This window comes from Chelonia mydas, chromosome 10, assembly GCF_015237465.2.
Source record: "Chelonia mydas isolate rCheMyd1 chromosome 10, rCheMyd1.pri.v2, whole genome shotgun sequence".
NCBI classification, from domain to species: Eukaryota; Metazoa; Chordata; order Testudines; family Cheloniidae; genus Chelonia; species Chelonia mydas.
In genome coordinates this window covers 15653557-15667717 of record NC_051250.2, presented here as the reverse complement: position 1 = coordinate 15667717, position 14161 = coordinate 15653557, and the positions used below count along the sequence as shown (strand labels likewise).

General features: G+C 41.5%; 2 protein-coding genes across 18 annotated transcripts in view; one reads left to right on the top strand and one right to left on the bottom strand.

The window, feature by feature from the left end:
* LOC102930497 (radial spoke head 10 homolog B) overlaps nucleotides 1–2225 on the top strand; it is a 36967-nt gene extending 34742 nt beyond the window's left edge. For 15 of the 16 annotated variants that reach the window (XM_027823065.3, XM_037909883.2, XM_037909878.2 and 12 more), the window contains one exon: nucleotides 1605–2225. In XM_027823065.3, coding sequence (XP_027678866.2) covers nucleotides 1605–1806 — 202 coding nt within the window. In that variant the 3' untranslated portion in view covers nucleotides 1807–2225. The remainder of the gene's footprint in view (nucleotides 1–1604) is intronic. The other variant, XM_037909887.2, reaches the window with a different exon arrangement.
* A 455-nt stretch (nucleotides 2226–2680) lies between these two features.
* CCZ1 (CCZ1 homolog, vacuolar protein trafficking and biogenesis associated) overlaps nucleotides 2681–14161 on the bottom strand; it is a 31706-nt gene continuing 20225 nt past the window's right edge. For both annotated transcript variants that reach the window (XM_037909889.2, XM_037909890.2), the window contains 3 exons: nucleotides 8073–8231; nucleotides 5852–5979; nucleotides 2681–3040 (listed from right to left, as the gene is read on the bottom strand). In XM_037909889.2, coding sequence (XP_037765817.1) covers nucleotides 2985–3040; nucleotides 5852–5979; nucleotides 8073–8231 — 343 coding nt within the window. In that variant the 3' untranslated portion in view covers nucleotides 2681–2984. The remainder of the gene's footprint in view (nucleotides 3041–5851; nucleotides 5980–8072; nucleotides 8232–14161) is intronic.

The following is a 14161-nucleotide window of genomic DNA, read 5'->3' as shown; positions in this document are numbered from 1 at the left end:
TTTGATGATTCTATAAAGCACCGAGAAAGCCCACACAACTTTTTTCTTTTTACAGCTGTTAAGTGGGAAATGACTATGGGTAAAATTTTCATAAGTGCCTAAAGCTCCTAAGTCACTAAGTCTCATTAATTTTCAATTTGATACCAAAGTCTCTTTTGAAAATGGAATTTAGGGACTTACGAAAATTTTACCCAATGTTTTCAGTGCTTTGCATTGCTATGACGTAACTGGTTTGAAATGGAGTGAGCCTTGGCATGACCTAGAGTCTATGTCCACCATACCTGCCTAATAGGTGTGCCTATCACAGACATAGGCAAAGCAACTACACATTCCTTTCTTCATACGTTTGCAAAGCATTACTGGTTGAATTAAGGCTCCAAAAGGGATTCTCTTTTGAGGTTCTCTGTGCTCCAGCCCTTGTTTCCAAGGTAGGAGAGACCAAACTCTCTAACCTTCATAAGAAATTTTTTTAATTTCAGGACATCCTTCATTTTCAGTTGGTCAAATATTTTTGCGTGGCATTTGCTTCTGTGGTGTGGGCTTATTCTACAGCTTTATAGTCTGTGCCTGATGAGAAGTAATAGTCCTCTCTCCCAAAAAGCCCTCCTGGTCCACTGGCTCTTGGAACATCTCTCAAGGAGTGAGACTCCTGTACAGAAGGTCTCTTTAGAGAAGGGGAAATTACTTACCTGTAATTCTGCTTCCCTGAAAATATCTTGCAGGATTGTCACTCATCTGCCGACTTCCTCTCAGAACTTGGTGGTTACTTATTGACATTTTTTCCCTTGTACCTTTTTCATTTTCTTTACTGAAGCACTTAAAAAAAAAAAAAAAAAGTATGCCCAGGCTAACCACTGAGATAACTAATGTGATTTTTATGGGGATTTAGTTAAACCAGCATAACCAGGTGGACACTTTAGTTTAAAACTGCTTATATTGGTTCAGCTTGCAACTGTACATTTACAGGTGCAAGTTAAACCCACAGAAGACTGTCTACACAGTTACACTAGTTTAATCAAACAATTTAATTAAACAAATGCAACTTTGAGTGGAGATAAGCCCTTATACTGATCTGGCATTAGTTTTCTTTTATGGGAGCTTTGCCTTCTGCATAATCAAAAGAATTGACTGGACCATTCAGAGAGTAGTATTTATGCTCTACATTGGGTAGCACAGGATGACTATTAGGGAAGCCCACCTCACATGTTCCACAGCTACCACTACCTTCAAGGGTCAAACAGCAACTGGAGAGCTAGGGTGGCAGTCTTGTGCTAACGAGATGGTATGTTCAGAGAACCAGGATCACAGGGAAATAACTTTTTCCTTTTCCTTTTAAGAATGTGCTTGAGTAGAAAAATTTGGATTATGCAATGATACATGAAGCTTAACAATAGTTGATTGTGAAGTAGCAACTACACAGAACACACATTTTAGGAAAGGATTAAAAGGATCACATTTTTCATTAGGTAATTCATTCTGCATGTAATTGCAGTATGGCTATAGTTACTTAAGCAAAACAAAATCATTTTAGCCTAGGATAAGTTTGCATGAATTTGCTGCAGTGGTAAACAAGTATAAACTTTTGTTTGTGTGTGTGATCTTAGGCTTATCTCCATAAGGGAAGCAGAAGAGGCCAAAAAACAAGAAGCCGCTGCTGCAGAAAAAGCAGAGACGGATAATGGAGTGGTTAAAGAGCCAGAGGATTCAGCTCTACAGATTCCACTTCCTGCAAAGGAAGAAGTAGTGATTCTGCCTCAGCCAGTCATTAGCAAGGTTTCTGCAGGTGTGAAGAAAAAGAAAAAGTAACTTAGGCTGACTGTTGTAATAGTAAAGTCTGTGCTTGTTAACATTTTTAAGTATTAGATTTCCTTTCTAGGTCTGTAAAATCTAAACATTAAAATATAGGTTCCAAGAAATGAAGGCCAATACAATTATTTGTATTTGTTTACACTGGAGGGAAATTTAACTCTCCATAGTCTTCCCCCACATCCAAACTTCCCCCACACCTCCATTTACTGATATCCTGAGCCCCCTAGAAATTGGGGAGTGTGATTATATGCCTTTTGAACATACAAAGCCATTCCATAAATGTACTATATGCCATATTAGGAGACATTTTTCCATTAAAAGTTAAAAGATCATTAGCGTTTCAAGTTTGTTTGTTGGCTAACTCTTGTAACCATGTGTCTGCATAGTCTGAATGGAATTTAAAACTATACAACCTGCATGAGGTTTTTGCTTATTACACCGATTTTATGTACACTGGCATGTAAGGAACCCAGATATTTCACTCATGTAAAGTAAACCTTTGGGCTTAATCCTGCATCATGTGATTTCAGTGGGACAACTACTAAGATCAGGCCCTTATCCTTTTCACTTCTTTTATTGTTAAAGCAGCAGCCTCTGTCAACTTATACAGGGAGAGGAACAGGTTAGTTTACTCGTGTAGTATGGAAGAACTGGTGCAGTGTAGCTTTTACATGCTTATGATTCCGAGACCATCATTTTAGGTAACTCAGTATCCTTTACTGTGGGTGCCACTTCAGACTCAGATGATAGAGTTAACATCAAGTACCTCCCCCTCTCTTTTACATGCTAATGTGTAGAAAAACAATTTAAATCCCCACACTCAAGTCCACTCTATTATGCAAGTGAGCATAGAAGGGGAACAAAAGGGCCCTTAAAATTGTAACAATTATTAATTTTATTGTCCAGTAAAATATTAACATAACAATATTAGAGAAATGGAATGGTACAGTTGAATTATCAGACTGGTTTTAATTAGTTTGCCCATAAATATTTTAAAATCTAAAAATCTTATGATCAGAGTTTACAGCTTCAGTAGAAATTTGATTCTTACAAAGCAAGTATTGCTTTACTATTGTCATTATTCCAGTCAATAATATGACTAATAACCCTTCATGTTAAACAAAAATGTGTCTGACATTTGTAGATTTTTTTTCACTAAATCAGCCCTTTGCAGATCAATCCAGGAAGAAAATATTATTGAACTGTGTTGCACAAAGCTTCTTTACTTCTTCTGTTTAAAAAAAAAAAGGAGAGAGGGATTTCAGAAACTGCACACACTATCACAACATATTATCTAAACACCCTGATTTTGAAAGAAGACTTAACACTAACTGTATCCAGGGGAAAAAATTACATTTGTTAGGGTTTTCTGCTTTTAAAGCATGTTCTCACTCTTAAAAAAAAAAAAAAAAAAAAAAAGTGTCCGGGTGCATATCAACTCCTTATTTCTATTTTTAGTAAGAGAAGGGTGGGTCAATTTTGTTCAGCAGGCCCAGTCTGAAAATTCACATATCAGTCTTTTCATGCCAAATATGGAGTTAGCTTCTATCCTGTTTTCACAGAAAAAAAGAACTTTTCTTGTTAAACAAGACTTCCTTAATTATTAGAACAGGGATTCTCAAACTGTGGGTCGTGACCCTACAGTGGGTCATGACCCTGTTTTAATGGGGTTGCCAGGGCTGGCATTAGAGTGTTGGGGCCCATGGCTGAAGCCAAAGCCCAAGGACTTCCACCCTGGGTGGTGAGACTCAGTTTACAGGCTGCCCAGCCCGGGGCGGGGCTCAGGCTTTGGTCCCCCCTTCTGGGACCATGTAGTAATTTTTGTTGTCAGAAAGGGGTCGCAGTGCAACGAAGTTTGAGAACCACTGGATTAGAAGAAACATTGATTAATCAATATTATTTCAGTAAGGAAATTGATTTAAGTCTTTTGTTTTGTGCTCCCCTACTTCCTTCTCACAGAGAAGATTAATTTCCAGTACAATATTTTTAGCGATTGCTTTGTAATTTAGGTGCAGCACTATAATTACGGTATAAACCAGGGATCAGCAACCTTTGGCATGAGGCATGCCAGGGTAAGTCCTCTGGCGGGCCAGGCCAGTTTGTTTACCTGCCGCGTCCGCAGGTTCGATCAATCACAGCTTCCACTGGCTGCGATTCGCTGCTCCAGGCCAATGGGGACTGCGGGAAGCAGCAGCCAGCACATCCCTCGGCCCGCGCCGCTTCCCACAGCCCCCAAAGTCAGACCAAAGGTCCATCTAGCCCAGTTTCCTGTCTGCTGACAGTGGCCAGTGCCAGGTGCCCCAGAGGGAATGAACAGAACAGGTAATCATCAAGTGATCCATCCCCTGTTGCTCATTCCCAGCTCCTGGCAAACAGAGGCTAGGGACACCATTGCTGCCCGTCTTGACTAATAGCCATTGATGGACCTATCCTCCATGAATATATCTAGTTCTTTTTTGAACCCTGTTATGGTCTAGGCCTTCACAACATCCTCTGGCAAGGAGTTCCACAGGTTGACTGTGTTGTGTGAAGAAATACTTTATTTGTTTTAAACCTGCTGCCTATTAATTTCATTTGTTGAACCCTAGTTCTTGTGTTATGAGAAGTAGTAAACAACGCTTCCTTATCTACTTCCTCTACACCAGTCATGATTTTATAGACCTCAATCATATCTCCCCTTAGCTGTCTCTTTTCCAAGCTGAAAAGTCCCAGTCTTATTAATCTCTCCTAATACGGAAGCCATTCCATACTCCTAATAATTTTTGTTGCCCTTTTCTGAACTTTTTCCAATTCCAATATATCTTTTTTGGGATGGGGCGACCACATCTGCACACAGTATTCAAGATGTAGACGTACCATGGATTTATATAGAGGCAACATGATATTTTCTGTCCTATTAACTATCCCTTTACTTAATTATTCCCAGTATTCTCTTCGCTTTTTTGACTGCTGTTGCACGTTGAGTGGATGTTTTCAGAGAACTATCCACAATGACTCCAAGATCTCTTTGAGTGGCAACAGCTAATTTAGACCCCATCATTTTATATATATAGTTGGGATTATGCTTTCCAATATGCATTACTTTGCATTTATCAACATTCAATTTCATCTGTCATTTTGTTGCCCAGTCACCCAGTTTTGAGAGATCCTTTTGTAGCTCTCTGCAGTCTGCCTGGGTCCTAACTATCTTTAGTAATTTTATATCATCTGCAAATTTTGCCACTTCACTATTTACCCCTTTTCCCAGATCATTTATACACTTTGTGCATTTGACAGCACTTTAGGTATAGCAAGTTTGTCTCCCTCATTTCTGTGCATCTTCCGCACAGAAGCAAGGAGAGAGGAAAAAACAATTATAAATAGAGAAGTAGGGCTGTAAAAGCAGAATAATTAGCAGGAAGGTCAGGCAGGGGCAGATGTAGAAACAAACTATTTTTATCTCATAAAAAAACCTGTCTAGTTTTCAAGTTGATATTGCCCCATAATGTTCTCATTTTTTATCCAAATAAATTGGGCTAAAGGTAATATTGATGCATGTTTCTTCATGTACTTGGTATATCTTAAATTACAGTGTAAAACAGAAGCAGAAAAGCACTTTGGGAGAAAAACAGAATTTTAATACTAATAATCTTAATGACGAATTCCCTTTGTGAACATATTTTGCCTTGACTTATAAAAGACAAATTCAGAAAAGTAGGCATTTGAACCTCCTGGAAATATAATAAAGCACTTCATTTATTAAATATTCCAAAATTAAATTTTAACAGAGCACTCCCATTAATGGCAAGGAATAAAATAATGGGCATTGAGTCATCGTTAAGAACATCAACTTAAAGTCTGCTGAATATTTATGATGATTTCGTTGCCATGCAAAACATGGAAGAGAGAGACTTAAAGCCTTAGGCAAGCTGATCTGGTCTAGCATAGAAAAAATCCCACATTAAGTGTATCTTATATAAAATGGAAAACTACAAATCCACTGATAAGCATTTTAGTAACACCAACAGTATTTAAAAATAGCAAAAATAAAAAAAATCCTTACCATTAACTTCAATCAGGTTTGCATTTTTTTGATTCAAAATAACATACAGTTCCCGTTGATCAGACTTTTTCCCAACCACCCAGTAGTCACTCATTGCCTTCACAATGATTTCCTCATCCTCATCAACTCTGAGAGAAATTGGATAAAACAAACCTTAGGAAAATTTGTAGCGACATCAAAAATAATGGACTCGATAGGCAAAATAAATAACTTACATTACAAGCAACAATATTGAGGTAAAGAACAAGAAAACCAGCAAACAGAGCAGCTTTAGTAATTGTTTAACTGTCCTAAGGGTTATGAATAAACTATATGTGAACTGAATAGCTGATCTCGCAGGTTGCTGTGACATTGTATAATTGATAGAAAATCAAAAATGAGCAGGTGTGCTCAACTCAGGAGATATAAATACTGCAAGCCAGTGCCAGCATTAATCACGAGGAAGTAAGCCAATCACTTATTTAGTCTACTAGTCAACCAAACATCAGTGCTTTGAAGGAAGCTGCTTGGTGTCCACAGTTGCCAACTTTCACGTGGTAGCACTCTGACTTTCACAATAAGGCCAAAACAAGCCAATCCCTAAGAACCCCAACACTCTATGTGACTAGATCCCCCTGGCGTGCAGTCTGGGACTGTGGATCCCCGCTGTGCATCCCTGACTCTTTCCCCCCTAGCCCCTACTTGCCCCCCACGCCTCTGCTTGCCGGGAGCCGATCAAAAAAACGAAGGAACAAGCTACAACCTCACAAGCCAATTAAGCCAAAAACAAGCTCAATTTCCGCGGTTTCATGGGTTTGGTGTGTCTGTTGGTGTCTCTACAGCCAAAAGGAAAACAGTGCTTGCTGTATACAATACACAGCATTATATCAGCTTCATATGGATAGTGGGAACAGGGAAGAGACAAAAAAGCAAATAAGCATTCAAGAATTTTCTATCGCTAAACCAGGATTAAAGCAGGTTGGATGCTGGTTACAGTCTTACACAAGACTGGCATACGACACAGTGTTAATCAACATAGTTTTCTACAGTAATTGTAGACTTAGAAAGGCCAGTTATAATACACCACCTCTCTTCCTCTTCATTATTTTCAAATCCATCTCACATAGGTGACCAGATGGCGAGTGGGGAGTAATAGTTGCCTATATAAGATAAAGCGCCTAATATAGAATCACAGAATATCAGGGTTGGAAGGGACCTCAGGAGGTCATCTAGTCCAACCCCCTGCTCAAAGCAGGACCAATCCCCAATTTTTGCCCCAGATCCCTAAATGGCCCCCTCAAGGATTGAACTCACAACCCTGGGTTTAGCAGGCCACTGCTCAAACCACTGAGCTATCCCTCTCCCCATATCGGGGTATCTGGTCATCCTAATTGCACCGTTTATTCATGTGGAGACATTCTTATCTTCCAGCCATCTTTTCTGCTGTATGTGAACATCCCAACTCTGAAAATCGTAAGAACATATTCTCTAAAAAACTCTCCTCTTTTCTGCTGCCCACCTGCTAGCTAGTGTTTCCCCATTTTGTCTCTTCTTCACACTCCTCTTTCATGTAAATTTTGCTCCTGTTTGTTCCCTCCTACCTGTGGCCTGCTTTCTTCAAGAGCATTGATGGGAATATAGCATGGAATACAATAGCTCCAAGCAACACATGGAACAGCAGAACACCAAACACAGAGAAGCGTTGATTCCACCATCACAGGAGAAACTAATACATTTTTTTCAAATAAATACTTGGATTTAGTGTTTTATTATAAGCACTATTTTAAAGAGTTTGTATGTTAATTAGTAGGCAAATGTGGGATAATATACCCTCAAAATTAGGTTTCATCCTGATCTCTAATAGTCAGAGACTGACTTAAAGCCTGAAGCATAAGGTTTAAATCCCTTCCAAAATTGGTTATTAATTATAACTGTGGATGTTCTTGATATCCACAGAAGTATCCAATCCCTTTTTGAAATCTAGCCCAACATCTCAGGGACATGAAAATTCACGAAAGAAACAGACCAGAAGGGTGGGATAGGACAGACATTTCAATGTATCAAACTGGCTACAATGATACAGATAAAAGAAAAATCTGTTCTATATCACTTATTCCCCAATTTTATATATTCAGTAATTGTATGTATATATACATAAATGAAAAACCAGGATAATTCAGTAGTTGAACACTGCTAAAAGTTGAGGCCTATTTGACAGAAGGAAAAATGTAAATAAGATTACCTAGTAAAATCACTGTTGATATCACCTAGAATCTTCATGAGGTCAGGGTGAACGGACGTGAGGGATACACTGGGTGTTTTCCTCATATGAATTGTACTTTTCTCTGCCAAGTTCATATGATTGAAATAGATAAACTTAAACTGAGGTTCCTTCTCAGACCTAGGAAAACAAGTTAAAGAAAATGGTGACTACGTGGTCTTTGTGAAATGTGTGTACGTAAGTCACAGATCACTAATCCATGCACAACATGAAATCCATGATCAGGTACCTTATCATCATACTGAGACATTGTGCATACATTACCATTAGGCTTGGCAGAATTTGATTTACTTTTTTTTCTAATTTTGACCATTTATATCATTTATTTTTAAGATTTTTTTTTAACTGTTGCTGGAAATTGAGGGGGCATGTGTGAAGGGTTGGAGTTAGGGCAGCTTGGCAGGGGGCTCCCTGCACAACTGAGAGGCCCATGACACCAGGATGCAAGGTGAGGGGGAGGCTGCGGCCGTGGCTCGGGGGAGCAGAGACCTCAGGCCAGGGCTGTGATGAGGATGACAAAACCCTGGCCACAGGGTGCTGCTGAACAGTTCCGGACCAGGGATGGAGCCATTCAGCAGCAGGGTGACCTCCCCCATGGCCAGGGTCTGTTGCTTCTTCCTCACCACAGTCCTGACTGGGGGTCTCTGCTCTGCCCCACCAGAACTGAACCCTTCCCCACACCTTGTGCCTCCAGGGATCGGGTGTCACCAGTTCTGGCAGCTCAGGGAGCTCCCCGCAGCCCTGCTGTCACATGACAGCAGGGCTGCAGAGGGCCCCCTGAGCTGCCACAGTGCTGGTGACGGGGAAAAAGGGGGCAAGGCTGCAATTCTGCCAACTTTTAGTGATCAATATTTTTTTTTAGTTGATTTACCAACTTCTATCAATTGAAATTGAATCCTGCCATGCCTAACTACTTTTCAAGACCAGTGGCAGGGTTGACAGACTGTTTTTGAATAGCCATTGAAATGAAAAAACATTTAGACCTCCAAAACACTGACACCATAAGAGAGACCTACATAAATTCCTAGTACAGGAAAGAGAATAAAATTACGTCTGCCTAATGGCATTTTCTGCTCTTACCAGGACTCACCCACCGGTGGGGGACATCAGAACATCTCCCTTTCTCTTTCACTAGCTCTTTGAGTTCTCCCACTGGGCCCATGATCTCACACCATTGGTGGGTTTGAACCCCAGCTGGTTGCTGGATTGGTTGGCTACTCTGGGGAGACAGCATAGGGAGTGGGGATCCTTGCTGCCTCCCTAAAGAGGAGTCAACTGTTGACTTGGTTGGGTGCTGTGTCACTAATTTGTTTCATAAGGGATTTCCCTAGAACTGTACCAGTGTTTCATTGACTCTCATATTTGATATCAGGAAAAGCTTCCCCTCCTTCCCAGAATGGCCAAGCCAACGAGAGTTTTTCACCCTCCTTGGTGGATTCGGGCATGAGATGATCTCCCTTTCCCAGTTTGGTAAGTCAAGACTTAAATTTAAGTCATTGATATTGGTTTTGGTGATGGCTTCAACAATTATAATCAGGGAAGGTTTGCTGCAGCAGTTGGCACTTCAGGTTACATATTCAATTGTTTGGAACTGTCTCATCTAGGCTAGGCGTCATATGGCAGTTTACTCACTATCACCTTAGCAGACCAGCAAATGGCTCAAACATCTGGATATCTTGATCCCTATTATGTCACGCAACTGCATTAGTGTAAAAAGAAACCATATAAGGTTATCAGGGCACTGCTGCATTAAAATGTTAAGGGAGAGTTAATAAGATGATCTTCCTTTGCTTTAATCCCTCAATGACACAAAAAAACAAGTATTTAATGATTTAAATGGTTGGCACCATTGCAAGCATATTTTATTTGACTCACTGCAATTCTGCCAGTTTAGTACAGTCACCACACACCAAAGTAAGTGTGTATGTATCTTTGGTATGATTGAGTCATCCTTAGAACAGCAATACTGTAGGAAACCAACAAATACTCCATTAGAGTAGATTAGAGTGGTGCTATTATATAAAACAGCACTTTTCTTTAACATAAAACACAAAAGGAACTAGAGAAAAGCAAACCCACTATGTAAAATCCAGCAATGATTTACCCTGGGCTTTTAAGAATTAGACAAAAGGAATAAATATTTCAATAACAGAGTCCCAGACCTCTATAGCCTTTAACTGTTAGTTTCTTGCAAGATGGCACAGTACTCTTAGCAAAATACAGCTGCAAGTCTTATACTTTACCATCTAAATTTTTTGAGCTAGTGTGCATGTTGTTATAGATGAGGCTTATAGAGCTGCATATTAAGGTTGCCTGACACTTCCCATTATAACATGCTGTTTTAAGTTGCTTATAACTTTGCCAAACTTTAACCATTTGGACTGAAATTTTACGTCAAGTGTCTGCCTCAATCTGAATTGCACTGGAAAATTTTGGTTCAGCTGTTTCCAAGAAAGAGGGTATGGAAAAAATGTTTTGCCCACATTAAAATAATTCTGGAAACCTTTTCTTTGAGAAATTACTGAAATTTGGCAGGGAATGGTCTTTGTGTTAGTGATGTGCTTTTTACCATCCCCATGAAGATCTGTCCAAATTTGACCAAGTTATAAGCCTTTGAAAAACTGTGGTTTGCATATGCTCAAAAGAGGCTTAGATTTTTAGCAGCTAAATTCCCTGAAGAGTCAGTTGCACACTGGGCACGCTCCAGTCCAGGGCTGAAGGAGTGAAGCTGGACTTTCCACATCATTGCAGCTCTGGGCCATGCTGGGTCTGGGCACATGAACAGAGAGCAAGGAGACTGTCCCTCCTGTGCTCTCAGTGACCACCCCTGCTGGGCTCAGGGAGCACGGAGGAGGAGGCTGTGACTCGAATGCAGGGTAGGTAAGAGCTGGGCCTGCCGTGGGATGGAGGGAAGATGGCTGATGGGGTTGGACGGGAAAGATTGGGATTGGCTGGACAAGACCACAGGAAGCTGAGAGGGGGAGACAAACTGGCTGGGCAAGGGGACTAGGACCTGGAGCCAGGGAGGAAAAAACAGGGAGGGGAAAGAGACTGTGAGCCAATAGGTGAAGGGAAGGAGGTGAGGGGGGGAAGGGAGACATATCTAATGTGGAGCCAGGGTGTGGGGGAAGAAATGAGATTGGCAGAGCAAAGAAATTGGGACACGGGGCTGTGGGCGGAGAATGGGACACAGATTGGACAAGGAGTCTAGGGAGAGAGATTGGGACTTGGAGCCAAGTGTGGATGTGGGAGGTGGCAGCAGCAGCAAGAGGTCAGTGAATGGGAGAGAGAGAGAGATTGGATGAAGAGCGAGAGCAGGGGAACTGTTATTGGTTGCATAAGGAAATTCAGGACAAGGAGCTAAGGGGGTTGGGGGGGAGGATTGGGAATGACTGGGCAAGGAGACAGACTGGGAGTGGGAGGAAACTGGAATGGGAGCCTGGAAGGGTAAGACTAAGACTGGTTGGGCAAGGAGACTAGGACTGGGATGAGAAGCCTGAGGAGTGGAGACTGGGACTGGCTAAATGAGAAAAATGGGACTGGGATAAGGAGCCACAGGCAGGGAGAAGACAGGACTGGGACAAGATGGAGGGGATAGAGTAGAAGGGTTCAAGCCTGAGGAGTGGGGAGGGACGAACGGGCAGAAGAGAGTGCAAACCCACTAGACACGCTCCATCCAGAGCTTGGAATGGAACCTAAGAGTCCTCAGTCTCACCATTCCTCTGCTGGCAGTAAGTACATGAAACACAGTGGCAAAGCTTACCACCTCCCTCTAATGTTGATTCACATACAAAATGACAAACTACTACTGCTATCTGTTACTCTGTTAGCTCACATGGCCTGTGTTGTGGATCTAAACGTTCCAATCCTGCCGATCATCCAGGTAGTTTTCAATAGGATGCCACATGATGGAATTTCTTTTTTCAGTTTGCTTTTTAAAGACCTAGGAAATGCTAAAAGAACATTAAAGGCTGCAAAGTCAAGCACTAAACAGTTAGGAAAAGGGGTAGAGGGCCTGTGGAAAAAACAGTATGTGATCATGTAATTAAAGACAGTAGCATAATGCATACGTACAAGGGGCAGAATTAAGGTTGCAGAGGCAACCTTAATTCTGGCATCTCTTAACTTTTGAGTGCTTGACTTGCCACCTAAATAATGTTATTTTAACATCGATTTTTTGTGTCTACATGATATACAATATACAGGGAAAGGTTATGTAATGCACTGGCTAATGTGCATGCTGCTTTTTTCTACTCCATACAATGTCAGATATCTGCAGCTGCCACCCTTGAGAGACTGACCTATGTAGGGTAATGCCTAATACTACTCAGAGATAATATTCTTCTTGAGCTCCAGTGGCAGTGGTCCTTCTAATATCAATGTGGTCCACATCATAATATCTGAGCATCTGATACATACAAGGAATTTTCCTCATAACTCCTCTTGGAAGTAGGTAAGTATAATTCTCATTTTACAGATAAGGAACTGAGGCACAAAAAATAAATAAATAAGTGATTTGTCTAAGGTGTCAAGACAGCCTGTGGCAGACCTGGGAATTGAACTGAGGTCTCCTGAGTCCCAGCCTGGTGCCTTCTTCACAAGGCTATGCCTCCTCTCTGTAGAGAGGAACGTCCCAGGTTCTGATCTTGATACTGCATACTACACTGTCTGCATGTGCATATCCATGGATTTGTAATAAATTAAATTACATAGCCAATATATTTTACCTAAATTGAAAGTCCTCACCTTGTCTACTCAAAAATATAAATGTCATGGCCCTTATTTACCTAAATGAAAAATATCATCCCAGTGTATTTTTTTACACTATACACCATCAGTTTGGGAAAAACAAAGTCTCAGAAAGTCAAGAGGAAGGTCACCACAAAACTTGTTACATTGTCTATAGTCTGCTATGACTGACTACCTGCTGCCCAGTTGGGCTTACGGGAAGGCACCTGCTGGGCGAAAGGAAGGGAAGGGTTTACAAAGGGAGAGACAGCAGCAGCTGTTCTCCTGTCTACCTCCCTGGGCTGAGAGAAGTCCACAGGTAGCAGCCTTTCCCCTGCGGCTCTCTCCTCCATTATAAGGCTCGGGTGCCTACCCTTCAGCCCAGCTGGGCAGCAGCTAATCAGCCTCAGATGCATTGGAACCTGCTCCCACTTAAAGGGACCAGTCACACTGGCAGTGTGATGAAGGTAGGTAATCAGAAAGGCTCCTTTCCAGTTTTGGGGTTAGCCTTTGGGAAGATGTTCAAGAACAAGCCATCCTCACACAATGTTTCAGTGGCAAACTAAGTTTTCATTGAAGTCAGCCAAAAATGTTCACAAAGTGGAGGAACAAGACAATAAATGTACAGCATGTGGCCCATGCAAGAAAATCCTCTCACTCTTTGTCTATAAGTTTCTACAAGTGACCCTGGCGTTATGCAGCGCATTGAGGGAGCAGAGGATTATCGTCTACACTGATCTCTATTTGTATGATCCATTTAGAATTCTAGTCTTGCAAGAAAACACCCCGCCACATCAGTACATCTTCTCTAGCAGTTCCATTTTTTTTTTTGCAGGTGGAGTAGAGGAAAATGAATTGAATAAGTATAGGCAGCACAATGGGCCCTTAAAGCTTCCTTAGCCAGGCAGCTGGGGATTCCCCTGGAAGCACAGAGATGGCATCAGCTGCTCTATGACACACTCTATCCCCTTCAGCCACAGGGATGGCCAGAACATTGCTGCACTCCGGCTGGTGTAATGGTACCATGGTTATTGTAATTTACAGCAGGCGTCAAATGTTACCCAGCAGCCCAAAGGATCAGAGGAATACAAAAGTGGTTTAAAATGCCTCTACCCTGCTCCCAGTTGGGCCCTACACTTAACACAGCTTGGCTGGATAGAAGGATAGGAGTCGGAGGCAATACTCTCTTATCAAGCCCATGAGTCGGGTGCCTGAAGAAATAAGATTGTCAAGGCATTATCACCTTTACCTTTTAAACAAAACCTCCTCTTGTCTGCCCAAATAATGATGGGGCCCCACAGCTGAAGCAGCCTTTGGGCAAG